Raw genomic sequence first — 17,002 nt, 5'->3', positions numbered from 1 at the left:
AGCACAAAATCTTATTAATCAAAACCACAGTAAACATTAGACGACAAGAGAGGTGAAAACCCAAAGTGCATCATGGTATTTTACACTGGCTCTGAAGGTCTGTGGATTCAATCAAGGGTTTTCTGTAAAAGAGAAACAAAAGAAGAAATGTTTGTGGACACCAGGGCTGAAATGGTTTGACCATGTGCAGAGAAGGGACTGGATATGTTGGACACAGGATGTTGAACATGGATCTACCAGGCAGGAGGTAAAGGGGAAAGAGCGCAGAGGAGGATATGGAGAGAGTTGGTGTAACAGAGAAGAAAGCTAGGGATCAGGCGAGATGGAGGAAAATGATTTTCTGTGGGTAAGCCCTAAAGGGAGCAGATTTAACAAGAAAAAGATTTAATGGACTTCAGCCACTGGGACACTGGGCAAATTATGGCAACAAATAACTGTAAAACTGCTCATTTGACAAAGTTTAGATTAGACCAAAGTGAAGATATTTGGTGGTTCATAAAAACCCAAACATGGCATGTCTGCACAAACACCTCATACCAACTGTAAAGCACGGTGGTGGATCTGTCTGACAGCTGAAGCTTGGCTGAAAATGGGTCATTCAACATGACAAGAATCCCAAGCACAGCAGCAAATCTACAAGAAAACAGCTGTAATGGCAAACTGAAAGCCCAGAAAGTCCGGACCTCAACCTGACTCAAATACTGTGGTGGGATTTCTTGAGATCTGTGTACAATTAAATGGCTGCAATGAACTGAAGTGCAATTTTCGTAAACAAGAGTGGGTCAAAATTCCTCCACAGACACATGAGAGACTCATATAGTCAAACTGAAAACAACAACTTCAAGTAATTCTGCTAAAGGTGCTTCTACAAGATACTGAAACATGGGGTGTACTTAGTTTTTCACGGGCCTGCAAAGAGTCCTGTGGTAACTTTCTTTTTCACACGACTGCATATAAAAAACTGCAGAAAAATCTCCAATCTTGGATACGTTTCTTAAGGTGAAGCAATTTTTTCTAATGATGGCTCAAGCCTTAACAGAGAGCAGGCATGCACAACAGCAGGACCTTGCAGCAAGCCAGTCTGAAAGGAATGTGGCTGTTTTATATGTCACACATTATACTTGTGCTATGCCAGCTATGACACATTAAAATATTTGTTTCTATACCCAGCATTCAGTCTGCATACCACCCCACAGCCCTCACCTGCTCCATCCAGCTCAAAGTCATCTGGCAGAAGTTTGTCCTGCCGGTTGCCGAGTGTGAAGGACAGCAATGCCAGGAGTATGGCGTCCAGAATGCTGATGATGGCCAGGATGTAGGCCCAGCGCACCGTACAGTTTCCCAGCGTGTACTTATCTGTCCTCTGGCCGCACATCCTCTTCACCTCTGGAGAGTCCCAACCATCTGGGTAAATCATGCAGCCCATCACCATCAACACACCTGCGGGGGAAGGACATGGAAATGGCAAAGCCTTGTAATAATTACCTCTTGTGTGCTCTTACTTTGATAAATAATTATAATCTGGTGCTCTGGAGCCCCCAGTGCATGATAACACATGATGTACCTCCATAAAGTGCCAAAGTTTTTATTTATTTATGGCTCAGCAAGGCAGATGATGCTCTGTGGAGCCATTTGCATGATGTACCGTTATGAAAGTTCTTAAATCTTAAATGCTGTTCTTCCCGTAACGTCTCCTCTGGGCTTCCCCAAAAGCTACTTACAGTAGAATGTGAGTTTGCAGATACATGCCCATAAAGTTTTACAGGCTTTTATCGTTTTCCTGGCCCTCGTATGGTTTTAGGTGCAAATTTAACGACACAGCAACACCTGATCTTGTTACAGGTAACTGATCTGCTATCGAAGGTGTCAGAGTCTGGGCTGAAACAGGATTCCTTATTGGCCATGGCGAAGAACAACCTTCACAACAAACGCACATCACACCTGAAACTGGAGAGGTGAGAACTCGACCCGTGAGGGGATGAGCTCATTGTTTCACACCTGACTTACAAGAGAAGCACAGGTCTCATGGCTCCTTTACAGCTGCCTCTTTAGTTTGAGTTCTGGTATTGAGGTGGTGAAATATTTGAGCTATTACTTACGAATAGTTATAATAAAACCGATGAACTGAACCTCATCAGACTTCTATTTAAACTGGTAATTTATGGTCACAAGAACTTTTGTTCCTTGTCCTTGTCTGTTTCCATTGTATTAACAGATCCACCAGGTGATGCATCAATATTAAAAGAAAAACAACTTCCCAACATCTGACCAAGTCAGGCTGTCTCTTGAGGAGGTAGGTGTGCCATTGTCAAAGTCTACCATCAAGAGCACAAACCACTGGTTACACTCAAGAACAATAAAGCCACATTAGACTTGGCAGTAAGGATCCAAGTAAACATCTATAACGACTCAAAGCATACTGAAAAACCAAGCCAAGAGCTTCGCAAGGCAAAGAAATGTGATATTCTTCAGCCAAATCAGTCACTGGATCACAACCCACAAAGAATGCTTTTCAGTTTCTGAAGACGAAACTGAACGCAGAGAGACCCACAAACAAGCAGCAGCTGAAGGTCAGTAAAGGTCTGGCAGAGCACCTCAAGGGAGGATTTAGTGACATCCGTGTCAGTCACTGACTGCAAAGGGTTTTCATCCAAGAATTAAAAAACAAAAATGTTTGTCCATTTCATTTTTTCAGCTACGAAAAATGTTGGAATATGTTTATGAACGGCTGTAATACTTTTAATAAGCCCCTTGAATTAAAGATCAAAGTCTGCACTTCTGTCACATCTGGACTGTTTAAAATCAGCTTTAAATGTCTGCGGTATCATTTTTTTTAGCTGATCCTAGAGTTTAGTGAGTTTAGTGTTAGTTTTTCACTGCAAACTATAAAAAGGCAAAAGCTAAAAATTATCTTTGGTTACTGTCTAATGAATCATCGCATATGAACAATTACCCATGCGTAGCAATATTCTTGCTTGTAACAACCCTCCCCCAACAAACAAACAAACAAACAAACAAACAAACAAACAAACAAACAAACAAACAAACAAACAAACAAACAAACAAACAAACAAACAAACAAACAAACAAACAAACAAACATCTTAAAGATGAAGGTGAAACCAGTTTTATGATTACTCACACTGCTCATACTTTTTAATGTAATTCGTAATCTGTCTGTTTATAGGTGTCAAATAAACGTAGTTGAGAAAAGCTAATTTATACTAATAATCTGCCAACTGCAGTTGAGTAAAGGGAACAACAACTTTACAACCAACCCTCTTCGCTTTGTCCCTCACCTGAGGCCAGCTGCATCCATGCACAGATCTTGTAGACGTTTCCAGCGTTGCAGAAGAAGAACAAACTGAAGCCGACCATGGTGCCCACAATCAGCAGCATGGAGGTCCCAACGAAGAACATGGCAGTCCTGAAGGCCGGTGAGGGGATGGAAGCGAAGTCCAGCATGCTGCCCTTGCAGGTGAGCTCCGAGGTCAGCGCGTTGCCGATGCAGTAGTGAAAGAGGCCGAAGTAGCCGGCCTGCGGGGTGTTGACGCTGTCTCCGATCCAGTAGGGCTGGATGAAGACCACCATGGTGATGATGACGAAGCAGATGGTAAACACAGCCCACATGACGCCGATGGCTCGGGAGTTCCTCACATAGTTGGTGTGGTAGATTTTGGCAGCTTCCTGCGCTGGAAGGAGGTCCATGTCCGCAAAAAGTTTGTGTCGGCCTTTTGAAAGAAAGCAGGTCTGTTAGAGGTTTGTTTGTAGAGCTGGAAGGATAAACGCACACAGACACACACGGCTCGTTCTGCGGACTGGCTGAGTATTCAGCACCCTGGAGAGCACCACAGCCTAATTAATGACGTTTCTCTGATGTCACAGATTGACAGCTACCTGATAAGGCTTGGCGTGAAGATGCAGTGTTACCCGCAAGTAACTAAAACTAATTTACTGTAAATTAACACAGCGCATTTGAATGAACTGCCGTACAGGGCTGTGTGTTACAGCTAATTAATTCATTTCATGCAGGCAAGAACAGGCGAGGTTAAAATAAACAACAGTTATTATTACACAGCCAGGAAACTCATCCATTTGATTCCGCTTTAATGTGAAAGAAAGTTCTTCGTGGTGTTTAATATTACAAACTTTTGACTAAAAAGCTTAAAAACACAACTATTTATCCTGAACACTGCTTCAAATATTAGTATCAAGGCAATCGATTTGTCACACTATACGTTTTTATTTACATAAAGCCTACACAAGCCTGATTTTAACACTGTAATCCTTTTCTATCATTCTGTTTTCTGAAAGTAAACAGCTACTTGTGTTGCCCAAAGTGCAACCACAGGTAAATATAAACAGTAAACACTCTTTTTTTTTAACTGTTACATTTTTACGGTTTTAATTTTCTACCAACTCCCCATTTCCCCAGTTTCCTTAAATGTCATAATCTGATATTTAACGAGTTTTAGAAACTCATGAATACGGAGCCAGAACGAATAAGGTTTGCTGAAATTCGCGGCTGATGCGCAGGAAGCTTCAAATAAAGGTTTGCTGATATCAAATTCAATATTGTTCCAGCTGAGTCTTCTTATTGGAGTTCTGCTTATCTGGAAGCTAGTGCCAGCGACAGGAACACAATAAGTATCTTATTTTGATGAATTATAATAAAGGGAGGGGGCAGCTTGGCTGGGTTATGGCTTTCGATTGTCGCTGAGGATGTTGAGAGTTCAGCTGCAGTAAAGTCAGAGTCAGAAAAGACACAGATGTGGAAACACAAGCGGATGGGCTTCAAATTTCATAGCCCACTAATTTTAGCAAAAAAACAAACAAACAAAAAAACCCGGCTTCTCTGTGAGGCTCGATGCCAAAGCGGAGATCTAATTAACGCTGACGAGTCCAGCTTTTTCTGGATAATGGTCTCTGTCACTTGGTACTTTTCTTTTTTAAAAGAAATGTCCCCTCTGTGGGCTGAAAATCCAGCTGCAGAAATATAGCATACAAGTGAACCTCATTTGCAGGCTCCCTTGCTCTTAAAAAAATCTATCACTTCAAACTAGTGGCCACATTCAGTGTGAGATAACAACTACGGCTCCAGGCTGACAGCAGCAGCCGGACAGAGCGTGCCACCATCTGTGCTCTTCACCCACTAGTCAGTGTCGGTAACAAGGTGCTTGAGGGCCTCCTCCGTGACACTGTGCCATGTGTAGTGAAACAGCATTCAGGGATGAGTGGTTGTCCTGCGTTCCCGGGGGATCCCTGATGGCTCCCTGCAGCTCGGGAGGGTAGTGGAGAGGAAAACACCAGCTCTGCCTGAGAGACAGTCACAAAGATGGATGATATGGAAAGTAGACATCACAGTTTAGATAAAAAAGACCAATCAAAACCAGTCTCAGGAATCTCTGAGCGCTGCTCTAATGAGGTGTAATCTCTTGATATATGTGACAGCCCGTGAAGGCCGTCATGTCAAGATTTCAGGAAGCTGTCTGTATTTTCAGTGTCTCATTGAAGAAGATATGTGCACAGAAAAAAAAAGATAGATTGTTCCAAACATGTTGCACACACATTTATGTCACACTTAAATTTTATTTATCCATCAGGGGCCAAGGCCAGGCAGCTGGTCACGAAACGAAGCAAGTACACACATAAAAAAGCAATCCAGTAATAAAACTTTGCCCATATCTTTTACAGCTCTAATAAAACCAAACTTTCCTCTGACAACATGTCAAAATATCTGAAGAAAAAGAAAGCTCATTCAGCACTTTGCATTCACTTCTTCATTTATAAAAATTCAAATAATGAAAACTCTTAGGGATATGAGGTGGATAACAAATACTTTCTGAAGCCCTATAACCACAAGATATAACCATTAGCAGTAGGAAGACTGTGTTTGACTGTCTCACCATTTCCTCACCTCGCTACAAACTCAAGAATACCCATCTGCAGTTTTAGAGCTGTCACCTGCTCCTGACCATGAATTAAAGCAACACTTCACTGCCTGTTGGCTGAGGAGAATGAAGCATTGTTTGCCCAGGCTTTTCAGTCCTCTAAGTGTCTGTCACCCTTAAAGTTTTGAGCTCTTTTCATTCTCAGGGGCATGAAAAGACAAAGCAGAGGATCTTTGTCTTGGTTAAAGAATTTATCTTTGTGAGTGAAAGTGATTTGGCAAATGTCTGGCACGTCTGAAGATGATGACACAAGATGTAAAAAAAAGAAAGAAAAAAAAGGGAAAAGAAATTAAAATAAAGAAGACCCAAAATAAACTAATCAGAAGACACCATGGAAACAAATTAGGATTTGAATCTTATCTGCAGCTGCACTTCTGATTGTGAAATTAAATGCCAGTGAATTATAGCACTGGAATACACTGCTCAAATAAAATGAAGGGAAACACTCGATCATCACGGTGTAAAACAAAATCAAGTAATCTTCAGCGATATCGATCTGTCTGGTTGGGATGCATGACTGGACAGAGTGTAAATCGCATTTGCTTGTTTAACTGCAAATTAAAGTGACAACAGGTGCACTGGAGAGGCAACAACAAGACAACTCCCGAAAAGGTGTTGCAGGTTGCAGCCACAGACCGTTGCTCTCTCCTTATCCCTCCTGACTGACTTGTCTCTAGTTTGGCTGCTTATTAGTCTCCTTGTCAACACTGGTAGTATGAGATGGTACCTGCAGCCCATTTAGGTTTTACAGACCGTCACAACAAGGTTTGTTATGTCTCCCAGAACAGTCTCGAGAATGTGGAGGAGATACTAGGAGTCAGGTTGTTACCTGAGTGAGAGCTGGGCCACAAAACCTGGGCAACAGAAGGGCATCAACCCTGCAGCAGGACTGGTATCTGCTCCTTTCTGAGTGGAACAGGAGGAGGAGGAGGACTGGCTGAGCCCTACAAAATGACTGTGGCATTAGGTCCTGATGTCCTTCTGTAGGACCTGTGCTCACAGCTCAGTGCCGTGCAGCTTTATTGGCATTCACAAGCGAATACCTAAACTGGCAGGTCCGTTACTAGCACCCAGTCTCTCCACAGATTAGAACAAGTTCATAGTGAGCACATGTGCGAGATATGTAAGAGTCTGGAAATGCCATTGTGAATGTTATGCTGCCTGCAACATTTTTTATTATTATTTGCCTATTTGCACTACTCTGCCTGGTTTACACTCAATGTCACTTACCCATTATATTGTATATTGTATAGCTTTCTTGTTATATGTAAAATTGTATTTATTTAAATTTTTACTTTTTAATTATTTTACTTGCATTTTTAATCACTTTTATATTTAAATATATTTAAATGTTCATTTGCTATTTATCTAGGGATTGAGAGTAACGCAATTTCTATTCTCTGTATGTCCTGTACATGTGGCAGAATCGACAAATAAAGTTGACTTTGACTTTGACTTTGATTATCCAGCATGATGAGTTTGACAGTGGGTCAGTGATGGTCTGAGAGCCAGTGTCCTTATGCTGGTGCAGTGTGCGATGGGTTCCTTCTGTTGCAAAATAAAGCCTGGCCTCATGTGGCCAGAGTATGTAGTCAGTTCCTGGATGATGAAGACACTGATGCCACTAACGCACCCTTACGTTCCCCACCCTTGAATCCAAGTGATATCCTCTTGAATGTTATGCATTGGTGGATTTAAGGCTGCCAAATAATGCTATAGACAGCCCAGCTCAACAATAATCCATCCAGGTATGGAAGGAGTTGTGTTGAAAAATGTTGAGTCAAAATGGAGTTAACAACTTTGTTTTGTCATTAAAATTATAACGTTTTTCCATTTTTTAATTAAATTTTTACTTGGCACACATACATATATGTTATAGTCTGACATTAATTTATTATGTTAAGAGATTTTTCTCCTCAGATCAAAGCAGAAGCCTTTTATTTTGGAGCATAGTAATAGAGTAATATATTGTGTTAAATTGGTGATGAAATCTGAAAAAATGCTTAAAAAAGCTCATTTATTCCTATGCCGAACCACACACTCTTAGAGTTCATTTAAATAGAGTTTCTGTGTACCTCATACAACAGATTATGCTGCAAATCATCACTTGCGAAGACATTTTGATATACTGCATCATGTAAATTTAAAAATGGAAACATTTCATTTCCAAAACCCAGGCCAGTTCGTCCAAGGATCCCTCAAAACAAAACTGCGGCGTGACTTTAGATTAGGGAAAAACAATACAACTTTTTCCAAAGCTCCTGGAAGCTCATTATTATAAAGAGGAAGCACTTTTCAATCTCCATGACTCTTCCTGAAGCCGTCTGTCAGGTTAAAGTGAGTAACTGACTCCTTGATAGTGAAGTGATAAGGAGGAGACCCTGGTGGAGAGAATTAGGATTTTTATCATTGAATTACTTATTACCAGCACTTATGACACTAACATTTGAAAAAGTAATATAATGAAACTTTTTTTCATTCATCTACACTAAATAACCAATTACAGAAAATAAGCAATTTCAAGGCTGATTGTTTAGTGTTGATTATTTTGTTATTGGAAAGCGTTATTGTTTTTCTGTTATGTTCTGTTACCCTCATGACACCGTTTTTAGGTGCAGGCAGCCACATTTGGCACAAATGTTCTGAAAAAATAAGTTTTCAGCACCAAACAGCCAGCAGACAGCTAGAAACTTTGAAAATATTGGTGTGTTTGTCCTCTACTTAAGAAGATAAGTGGATCATGCAACAATACAGTTTACTATGTCACATAAAACCCAAATATATAGTGTGGTAATTAACAAAAGGACAATAATGGGAAATCATTTCATAAGTCATTAGTGTTAGGAGTTTTGTTTTTTAATTTGGTTGCCTCTTCAACAGCTTATAAATGCCAGGAATCCAAACACAGGGGTATCAAACATAAGGCCTGCGGACCAGAATCCACCCGAAACACACTCCAACTAGATGGTTTTGGTAAATGTGAAGGAATGCATAGACTTTCAACTTTAAATTGTATTAAAATTAGTTTTACAGCTTTTCCTGTTGAAGAACCCCCCCTCCCCCAACCATTCATACCACACCAAAGTAACTAAGTAATAGATAAACGAATAAATGACAGAAAAGTTCCTGTTTTCCACTATTTACACAATAAAGCAGTGAAACAAGTAAAGCTTTATAACTACAGGGAAGTTTTTCATCTTTATGATGCCGTTTCACTGGTCCCGCCCACGTGAGATCAAAGTGAGCTGAATGTCTCCCGTGGTGTAAAATGAGTTTGATGTCCTTGCTCTAAACATATGTGCAACCCACAAACAACTAAATACTTACTTACAGATTTTTAAAAAAACATACTGTGACATATTGTGTATACAGTCAGCATTTGGCTCATTTTTGCAGACAACTGAGTTGCTGCCCTTGTTAAACGATGCCAGAGATTTTCCAGAGGGCTCAGAAAAACACTGCAGGTTGTCATTGCTGTAGGAATTAATGTGTATGAATGGCTTCAGTCACAAGCCATTAAACCTTCTCCGGTCCTTTGTAAATGGGCAAGTTCTACTATCTTGGTTCATCATATTTCTCCCTATAATCCAATATAAGGTGTGTGAGCTGTTGTAAAATGGCCTGTGGCACTTCTAATAACCTCGGCAGCTTTATTACGTTTATGGCCAACTTTCATCAAATGAGCGACATGCTTATTCCTTGATGTGATTAAAGTCTGCTGGTGTGACTTAGAGAAGAGTGCGTCATAATGTTTTCTGGAAAACCTGCCAGATATTCTGTCATCATCACACTCTTTCCTTTTTTTCACTATAACACTAATGTTGTATGTGTCATCTTCCGGTTTCTGACTGTAAGAAAAAAGAGACTTTTTCTTCCTGGACTTTGGATTCATGACAAACAACCAGTTTTCACCACACTACACTAGCTTTCTATGCCAGTGCCAATTAAATATGAAGATGATTTCATCTGAATATTAAACTCGGGCCCTGTTTTTTTTTTATGACTAGCCCAGAGGAAAGTGCAGCCCATTGATGCTGGTTGGGGGGAGAATAATAAGACGGTCTTCTACTTAGTATTCAGTTTAATAAACCTCTTCAATCAGTATGCTGCGGGGTTGTTATAGAAGACTAGCCAGTCTCTGAGTGCATTTCTAGTTTTCCCTTACTTCCCTCATTTTAATGTCTCTGAGGTTGTGAGTACAGTAATATCCTTCTAAACACCTCCTTCTGTTGTATCAGTCGCCCTGACCCTGCTCTAGCGTGCCTTTGTTTCTTTGCAGACACTGTTTAAAATAACGAGCCGTGTGAGTTCAGTGCAGGTGCTGTAATGGTTGCAGCTCTGCCCACAACAAGAGATGGAACAGTCGCATTTTTTTGTGTTTCGCTCACAGCAACAGCTCGTGTTCAGGAAACAACCCAAATGTTATCCTCTCCTCCCTGACGCCTGACCCCTCCATTAATGTTTTCTTTCCCTCATTACGCCACGGCCGCTCCATGGATGCTCGTCCAGCCGGCTCTGAGGCCAATCTTCTTTTATCCCTTCTCTGTAGAGTCGGCATGACTTGGCAGCAGAAAGCAGGAGCTGATCCAGACCTCAGTTAGACACATCTTGTTATTTCAAACAGAGAAAAGAGCAAATTTTTTTCTCCACACCGCCCAAACAACCCTGCATCACTACCTTTGGGATAACTGAGGCATCGGCTATGGTTACAGCTCTTGGAATGTGTGTCTGGCGTCACAGTAATGAGATTTTTTTTCTATACCCAAACACTACAAACAGACTGCCATTGTGCACAAAGAGAATAAATAAAAGCACAGAAAATGACTGAAAGTGATTATTCTTTGATGAAAACCCCCCAAAAACCTTTAATATCAGTGTCCAAGAGGGGGCAGTATGCCATTAAGTGTACTGACTGAAGTGAGTGAGCTTACTTATTACAGTCTATGCACAGAGGATTGATTAAGAGTGCAATGCTCCCCCCCCCCCCCATAAGTCCACCCGAACAAACAGCCAGACAAGGAACAGACTGTCCTCACTGTTCACACATTTGCATTTACATACAGGGCTTTTACACAAAAGAGAACAGCTCGATATAGATCATACCTTCCTCCCAGAGGAGGGTATTCCTGTGCCATCTTTTGATCTTGAACCCAAGAGTATTTTAAACAAATCCTTCGTGGTGTGTTGTTTTTTGAAGGGAACTGGCTTCAGAAAACTTCCAAGTTGATGTATTAATTTACAAAATCTTCAGTCACACTGGTTTTCATTTGATATGAAAACTTCACCAGGAAATCCACAGCTGCATTTTTCACTCTTTGACTTGTCAGTGTGTTTATTCCTGCAGATGCCCTTCTTTGTCTCCGAGCCCAATGTGTGTGTATATGTGCACATGATATCAAGTCTGTGATGGGGTTATCATTCAGTCCTCCTGACAGGTTAAATCCCCGTGAAAACACTGTTATTGGCGCCGCGACACCGGCTTCTCCTGCGAGCACACACACTCTGCATGAGATATCAGGTAGGGGTGCAGTTATGCAAGGACATGCGTGACAAGAAGGCACATTTATCTCAGGGGGCGAATCTCATTGATATTCTTTCTTTTCAAATCTCCTCTGCTTGACTCGGCAGTGTGCAAAGAACCAAACCTCTGAACTTTGATTGTGTATGTGTGTGTATAATATCAGAGGCTCTCAAAAGATTAAAGAAAACACACCTATATTTCAGTCATGATGTGGAGATGTGGAGTGCCCTTTTTGAAATGTCACCATCAATATGTCTGTCAAGTGGCCCAAATAGAGGAGAGGCGACGTATGTTGTCCGTGTTTTCCTGCAGGTGCTTTTTTGTGTGTGTCTTTTACAGATGTGTTCACTTTTAGACACGAGTGCCTGTTTCAGTCAGTGTGTGTGTGACTGAGGCTTCAGTCGTTATGCAACCTTGTAGAAGAAGTAATAAGAAGCAGAACCCCGCCCCGACATTAACATTTTGGCGAGGCGGTGCTGCAAAAGCTGTGGGGAAATTCTTGCTGTTAATTGGACTGTGAAGGATTTTACTGCAGATTCAGCCCACTCCCCGTGTCACTCTTCTTCTCTGCAAGTTCACCCCATGGCAAAAAAAAGCATGCTCGCTTACAGGATGTTTACTGTTTCTGTTTCTCTCTGACTGTGTTCTCTCTTCATTGAAATATTCACAGAATACAGTTTTTGCTGTCACAGTGCTGTTGTAAGGAGAAAGCAGCAAGCAGCTCCAGATATGTTTCTGTGATTTATGGGAATAATTTGACTTTCTTTTTCCTGCTCTGTAGCCTGTGATAAATGTAACACGCAGGGGATTAGTTTATCTAAGCACAGAGATTAGAACAGCTACACCGGCTCCGTCCAACAATTGCAAAATCTTCCTTCCAAGCTCACTAATTACTGCATTTAATCTTGTTTGTTTCATCATCTACTCTTTATTGATTTGTGTGGGTGAGAATGGTTTTGGGCCACTTTGTCATTTCTCCTGTGTGCATGTGCATGCATGTGCTAAACTTGACTTTTTTGTAATAGACAGACATGAAAGTTAAGAATAATCTTCTCATCCAATTCTTGTCAACCAGTGTATTTTCAACAGCTCTAATTAAATATAAGTGATATACAATGTAAACAAAAACACAACATAAATGTTCTGCAAATCACTCGAACTCTATATTTAATTGAAAACAGTATAAAGACAGCATTACCATGTTTACATGGAAGCATTTTTCTTTAGAAGTCCTTTAGACCTTTAGTAAGGCTGTTTGATGCTTAAAATAAGAAAAGAAAGAAAGAACACCTGGTGGAACATCTCAGAGGTAATTAAGTGAGATGGCAAACAGGTCAGTAGGCCAAACATGATTGGGTGATTATACCAGATTATACAAGAAAAGCTGAGTCTTTTAGAAGTAATGACGAGGAAGGCTTCACCCCTCTCTGATTTGCCGAAAGACTGTTTCAACAAATAGTTCTGCTATTTAAAGGTTACATTTTGCAACACAAAACTGCGAAGCAAATAAGGACTTTCATCACCCAGAGTAGATAATAACAAAAAAAGATTCAGAGAACCTGGATAAATTTCTGCACACAAGGAACAAGACTGAAAACCAATAATGCGCCACCAATACAGCACTGCATTAATAAAAAACACTAATGTGCAGTTCAAATGTGGTAATGCAATTTATAATTTATATATTCTGTATTCAGTTATGAAGGCTCTAATTGTTGGTTGCGAGCTGCCGCTTAGATGCTTGTATCTGCCCGGGGCTGTTGATGGGTCTGTATGCAATGATGGGCGTAGCTGCGGGAAGTTTATTGTTTTTTTTTGTTGATGAGTGAGTATAGGGGTGGGATTTAATAAGTTTTCTTCGTCCCACTCCTTTTTCAGGCAAGTTTTGTTTTTTGTTTTGTGTATTTTATGTTCAATATAGGTATTTGTTGTGCCTGAAAATGAATAAATAAATGAAAATGAAATGAAATGAAATGGCTACACAGCATCATGAAGCTTTTTCTTATTGATTGCTTTGCAAAGAAAACAACCCCTCGCTGTGCAAAACTCTTAAGTCCCCCCCCTCCATATCTTTATTTTTTGCTAGGAAAATGGGAAATATGTACAACGATTTATTGAAATGTCCAAACATACATGGAAACTCAGTATATAAGACAAAAACAGGGTTTGCACAATTCTAGCAATTCTAAGGAGGTAGAGCAGGTCACCTACTAATTGGAAGGTTGGTGGTTCGATCCCCATTTGCTCCTGTCTGTATGCCAGAGGTGTCGAACTCCAGGCAGGTTTTAGATCTCACCCTGGGTCAGCACACCTGAATCAAATGATTAGTTCATTACCAGGCCTCTGGAGAACTTCAAGACATGTTGAGGAGGTAATTTAGCCATTTTAATTAGCTGTGTTGGCTCAAGGATAGAGCTAAAACCTGCAGGATACCAGCACTCGAGGCCTGGATCTGCCTACCCCTGGTTTACCATATGGCGTTTAACAAGCTTGAAAGTTAATATTTGGTATGACCACCTTTATTCTTCAACACAGCCTGAGCTCTCTTAAGTAAGCGTTCTCATAATTTCTTTAAGTAGCCTTCAGGTTCACTGAAGGACATTTAAAGCTCTTCTTCAGACGCCTTTTGTTCTGTTTTCTCTTAAGCTGATATCGCACTGCTTAAGTACAGTTGAGGTCCTGTGTCAGATCTTTGTTGGATCTTAAGGACATGACTGTCAGACACTGTTCACCTGCTGTAGATATACACATATTGTTTTGTCCTCCACTTGTCTGTCTTCCTCAATTACTTAAGGACACACTGCACACCATGCTGATATATGCCAAATTTGCAGCAAAGAGCTCTTTAAGAATCACCTTGTTGGTGCAATGATACAGTTTCATGCCTGCCAAACAGTGCTATCTTTGACAAGTTTCATTACAAAGTTCATAAAGACGCAATTTAAAATTGGTTCTTTGCTAAGTTGTGTGCTATGTGTAAACAAAACACTGGTTTTGTCTCTAAAACGCCTGGAGAACTATTGCTCAGGACTAAAGGTTACAAGAAAGTCTGGCTCCTTGGGAAGTATAAAGAAATGAGGGGTAAATCGAGACTTTTGCACAGCACTGTACAGAAACAAAAACCCAGCAGTCCATTTGAAGCAAACGAGACAAAATCAAACCACCTTCTCCGTGTAGTACAACACTGCTCCACAGTGGGTTCAGAATCGGCTGAAACAAAATACAAACAAAGGAGGCTCTGAACTGCTGATCCGAAGAAAAAGCTTCACTTTCAAAAACACAGCTGGTCTTAATTTCCACCAGTTTACAGAGCATTGTTAAAAGAAGCGTTGATGCAGCACAGGGATAAACAGCCCTTTCCCAACGTTGTTGGAACGTGTTGCTGGCATCAGATTCAAAGTGACCCCTTCTGAAGTGGTTTTCTTTTTCTTTTTTTTTTTTAAACTAACACCACCAACAACACGATTTCCTTTTTTTTATTATAGTATTTATATGAGATGTATTGTCATTGTATTCTATTTTGGATATGTTAATGTATAAAACATACTATCATGCTACTACAACATTAGATTTTGCTGAAGCTTGATATGATGCAACACTTTATGTTCCACACCTTTTTTTTGCCCCTTAGCAGCATGCTTAAATATGAAATGACTATGGAAAGCATATTGATAGACTTAGTTCACATTCAAGAGTTCCACTGTGAACGCACACATACCAAAACCCTGCTGGCATTAACGTTCAGTGTGAGATGAGTGTATAGCATCTGTGCCTTGCTAGCTCATCTTCACACATTTGCAATACGGTTCCTCAGACGGATGTTATCCAAACAAACATTATTTGCATCGAATGCTGATGAAACAGTGACTGATGATGATGCCAGCTCATGTAAACGGCGATGACAGGATGTTGCTTCAAAAGGAAGTTTCTGCATATGCAAAGACATTTCTCATTCTCGCAACGTGTTCGCTTCACACACAGCATATTTGTGCATCTGCTAGAAGTTCCTTTCTCCCTCTCCCCCCTGCCCCCCTCGTCCTGTCTGGCATTGTAGTAATCAGAATTGTTGTCTGAAGGCTAAAAACTGACAGAGTTACTTTCACAAGTAGAGCATTACTGCCTTCGCTATAATGGTCCACTTGATTGTCATATTTGATTAAAACTTTATTAGGATTTTTTATTTTGGAGCAGGGTGCCGCCGGTGCATCGAGCCACCTGGGGGGCTCTTCAACTGGTGGGGAAGATTGTCACATCTCGCAGGAGCTTTCCTCTCCTCAGGGGCTCTCTCTGCAGGAGGGGGAGATACAGGAGAGGTGGAGGAAGATCTCAGCCTGGGTGTTTATTGTCTTATGTAGTCTTGAAGATGAGTGGATGGTGGGGTGGGTGCAGTTTTCTCTGTGGTGGGGTTGGGTGGACTGTCCCGGGCTCTGTGGGGCCGGGAGGCGCTCCTGCGCTGGGCCCCGGTCTGGATGGGCCTGGGCCCCCTTTCCCTGGCGGGTCGCGGAGTATGGGGGTGCCTACTGGGGTCAGCGGGGGAGCTGGCCCCAGGGAGGGGTCACTTGCCCCTCCCTTCCTTCCCTCCCCATCTCCAGCTGCCTCCCTCTTCCCGCTCCACCACAACCACCCACACATGCAGGACCTTGGAGTAGGGGTATGTCACCAGGGTGCAGAGGAGGCTACCCCCCCCTCTGTCCCCTTCTGGCTGCCTCTGCCTCAATTTTATCCCACAACTTAGACATTCACATTACTCACACTCTCATTACACATACATATAGGATCTTGGGGGTGGGCACAATACACGGAGTCCAAAGTACCATCAGGGTGTACACCCCACCCCTGGCGTCGTTGCCCACCTCTCAATTTTAAATACACGTAGACATTGAGGGCTAGCAGGAGGGACCATGCGCTTACCTGCTGCTCTCTGGCAGGTAGCTCCATGCCCTCCTGGGTTTTAAATGCACCTTAGAACACACATGCATCAACACTACAATGAGCGGGTGGAGGGAGGTTTGGAGTCTTCTCTCACCCCCATTCTCTGCGACCTGCTGGAGCGGGGGGGCTAGGAGGAGGAGTTGGCCGTCCGGCTGCGGTCTGGAGTGTGGGGCCTCCCTGCTGCTGTGGAGTCGGGGCGGTCTGCCTCCCCCCACCACAGGGAAAAGGGTAATACCACCTGGGTCTGGGTGCAGTTCCCCCCTCCAGGGGCAAGGGTACCTAGACCCGGTTTGTAGAATATGCTTGGGGAGTGTGATCGTGTGTACAGCGTCTCTTTATGTCTGTCTCCACGTTGGTTGAGTGTGGAGTAAGTGCATATGAGAGCATGAGGGTGGGAATGGATGTTTGTATCTGTGTGTGCCTGTATGTCTGTGTCTATATGTCAGGTTGGGTGTCAGGCGCCACCTCTCTGGGGACATCTCAGGCCCTCCAAGGTTTGGAGGCCTATCTCCTCCTACCACCACTTCCCCTGCCAGTGGCGGACCCCCTCAGACATCGGTGCGTTGGTGGTTCTTTGTGTCCGGGGATGGGCGTCCAGG

General features: G+C 42.0%; 1 protein-coding gene across 1 annotated transcript in view; it reads right to left on the bottom strand.

Moving 5' to 3' along the window:
- Positions 1-10: 10 nt before the first annotated feature.
- The window catches only part of lhfpl5b (LHFPL tetraspan subfamily member 5b), a 33,140-nt gene continuing 16,148 nt past the window's right edge, over positions 11-17,002 (bottom strand). The window contains exons 2-4 of the mRNA XM_026154854.1: positions 3,299-3,730; positions 1,204-1,440; positions 11-122 (exon numbers count right to left, since the gene is read on the bottom strand). Coding sequence (XP_026010639.1) covers positions 112-122; positions 1,204-1,440; positions 3,299-3,707 — 657 coding nt within the window. The 5' untranslated portion in view covers positions 3,708-3,730 and the 3' untranslated portion in view covers positions 11-111. The remainder of the gene's footprint in view (positions 123-1,203; positions 1,441-3,298; positions 3,731-17,002) is intronic.

This window comes from Astatotilapia calliptera, chromosome 20 (assembly GCF_900246225.1).
Source record: "Astatotilapia calliptera chromosome 20, fAstCal1.2, whole genome shotgun sequence".
Classification (NCBI taxonomy): domain Eukaryota; kingdom Metazoa; phylum Chordata; class Actinopteri; order Cichliformes; family Cichlidae; genus Astatotilapia; species Astatotilapia calliptera.
This window is presented reverse-complemented; position numbering and strand designations above follow the sequence as displayed.